Here is a 1,579-nt window from a genome sequence, read left to right as displayed (position 1 = left end):
TCCCCGCCTGGGATGTGAGGACTGAGCGGACCCGGGGCGGGGGGAGGGAAGGGAAGGGAGGCGAAGCCGGCAGGCAGGAAGGAAGGACGGACGGACGGACGCACGGGCCTGGAGGAGGAGCGGCGGCGGCGGCCGGAGCCGGAAGGCGGGGAGGGGCTGTCCTTTGGGCCCGAGGCGGCTGTGACGGCCGGGGCGAACCACACTCCTCGCCTCCCCGGGGCAGACACAGCGGAGCCCGCGCCTCCTCCCCCCAGTGCCGCGGAGGGGGGAGGAGGAAGATGGAGACCCACATCTCGTGCTTGTTTCCCGAGCTGCTGGCCATGATCTTCGGCTACCTGGACGTCCGGGACAAGGGGCGCGCGGCGCAGGTGTGCACGGCCTGGCGGGACGCCGCCTACCACAAGTCAGTGTGGCGGGGGGTGGAGGCCAAGCTGCACCTGCGCCGGGCCAACCCCTCGCTGTTCCCCAGTCTGCAGGCCCGGGGCATCCGCCGGGTGCAGATCCTGAGTCTCCGCCGCAGCCTCAGCTACGTGATCCAGGGCATGGCCAACATCGAGAGCCTCAACCTCAGTGGCTGTTACAACCTCACGGACAACGGGCTGGGCCACGCGTTTGTGCAGGAGATCGGCTCCCTGCGCGCCCTCAACCTGAGCCTCTGCAAGCAGATCACCGACAGCAGCCTGGGCCGCATCGCCCAGTACCTCAAGGGCCTGGAGGTGCTGGAGCTGGGCGGCTGCAGCAACATCACCAACACTGGCCTCCTGCTCATCGCCTGGGGCCTGCAGCGTCTCAAGAGCCTTAACCTCCGCAGCTGCCGCCACCTCTCGGATGTGGGCATCGGCCACCTCGCCGGCATGACCCGCAGCGCTGCCGAGGGCTGCCTGGGCCTGGAGCAGCTCACTCTGCAAGACTGCCAGAAGCTCACAGATCTTTCCCTAAAGCACATCTCCCGAGGGCTGACGGGCCTGAGGCTTCTCAACCTCAGCTTCTGCGGGGGCATCTCGGACGCCGGCCTTCTGCACCTGTCGCACATGGGCAGCCTCCGCAGCCTTAACCTGCGGTCCTGCGACAACATCAGCGACACGGGCATCATGCATCTGGCGATGGGCAGCCTGCGCCTCTCAGGACTGGACGTGTCATTCTGTGACAAGGTGGGGGACCAGAGTCTGGCCTACATAGCCCAGGGGCTGGACGGCCTCAAGTCCCTGTCCCTCTGTTCCTGCCACATCAGTGATGATGGCATCAACCGCATGGTGCGGCAGATGCACGGGCTGCGCACGCTCAACATCGGGCAGTGCGTGCGCATCACAGACAAGGGCCTGGAGCTGATCGCTGAGCACCTGAGCCAGCTCACGGGCATTGACCTGTACGGCTGTACTCGAATCACCAAGCGCGGCCTGGAGCGCATCACGCAGCTGCCCTGCCTCAAGGTACTCAACCTGGGACTCTGGCAGATGACTGACAGTGAGAAGGTCAGGTGAGGGCAGCAGCACCTGCTCCTCTTAGAGCCCCCCCAGCCCCCCCCCCCATCGCCCCACACACTCGCGGCACAAGGCATACTTCTTCCTACACCACCGCA

At 66.6% G+C, this 1,579-nt stretch overlaps 2 protein-coding genes across 5 annotated transcripts in view; one reads left to right on the top strand and one right to left on the bottom strand.

Annotated features, from left to right (window-relative positions):
* Positions 1 to 1,579, bottom strand: part of WNT5B (Wnt family member 5B) — a 95,571-nt gene that overhangs the window by 76,742 nt on the left and 17,250 nt on the right. The gene's annotated exons all lie outside the window — the stretch shown is intronic.
* FBXL14 (F-box and leucine rich repeat protein 14) overlaps positions 117 to 1,579 on the top strand; it is a 6,940-nt gene continuing 5,477 nt past the window's right edge. Inside the window, exons 1-2 of one of the 4 annotated variants that reach the window (XM_045295950.1) lie at positions 288 to 368; positions 470 to 1,477. In XM_045295950.1, the coding sequence (XP_045151885.1) occupies positions 543 to 1,477 (935 nt within the window). In that variant the 5' untranslated portion in view covers positions 288 to 368; positions 470 to 542. Of the gene's footprint in view, positions 1,478 to 1,579 lie in introns of all 4 variants that reach the window. The other 3 variants (XM_004710292.3, XM_045295949.1, XM_045295948.1) reach the window with 3 other exon arrangements.

Source organism: Echinops telfairi, unplaced genomic scaffold (genome assembly GCF_000313985.2).
Source record: "Echinops telfairi isolate 266 unplaced genomic scaffold, ASM31398v2 ScPeMD7_6273;HRSCAF=7185, whole genome shotgun sequence".
Taxonomy (NCBI): Eukaryota; Metazoa; Chordata; class Mammalia; order Afrosoricida; family Tenrecidae; genus Echinops; species Echinops telfairi.
This window is presented reverse-complemented; position numbering and strand designations above follow the sequence as displayed.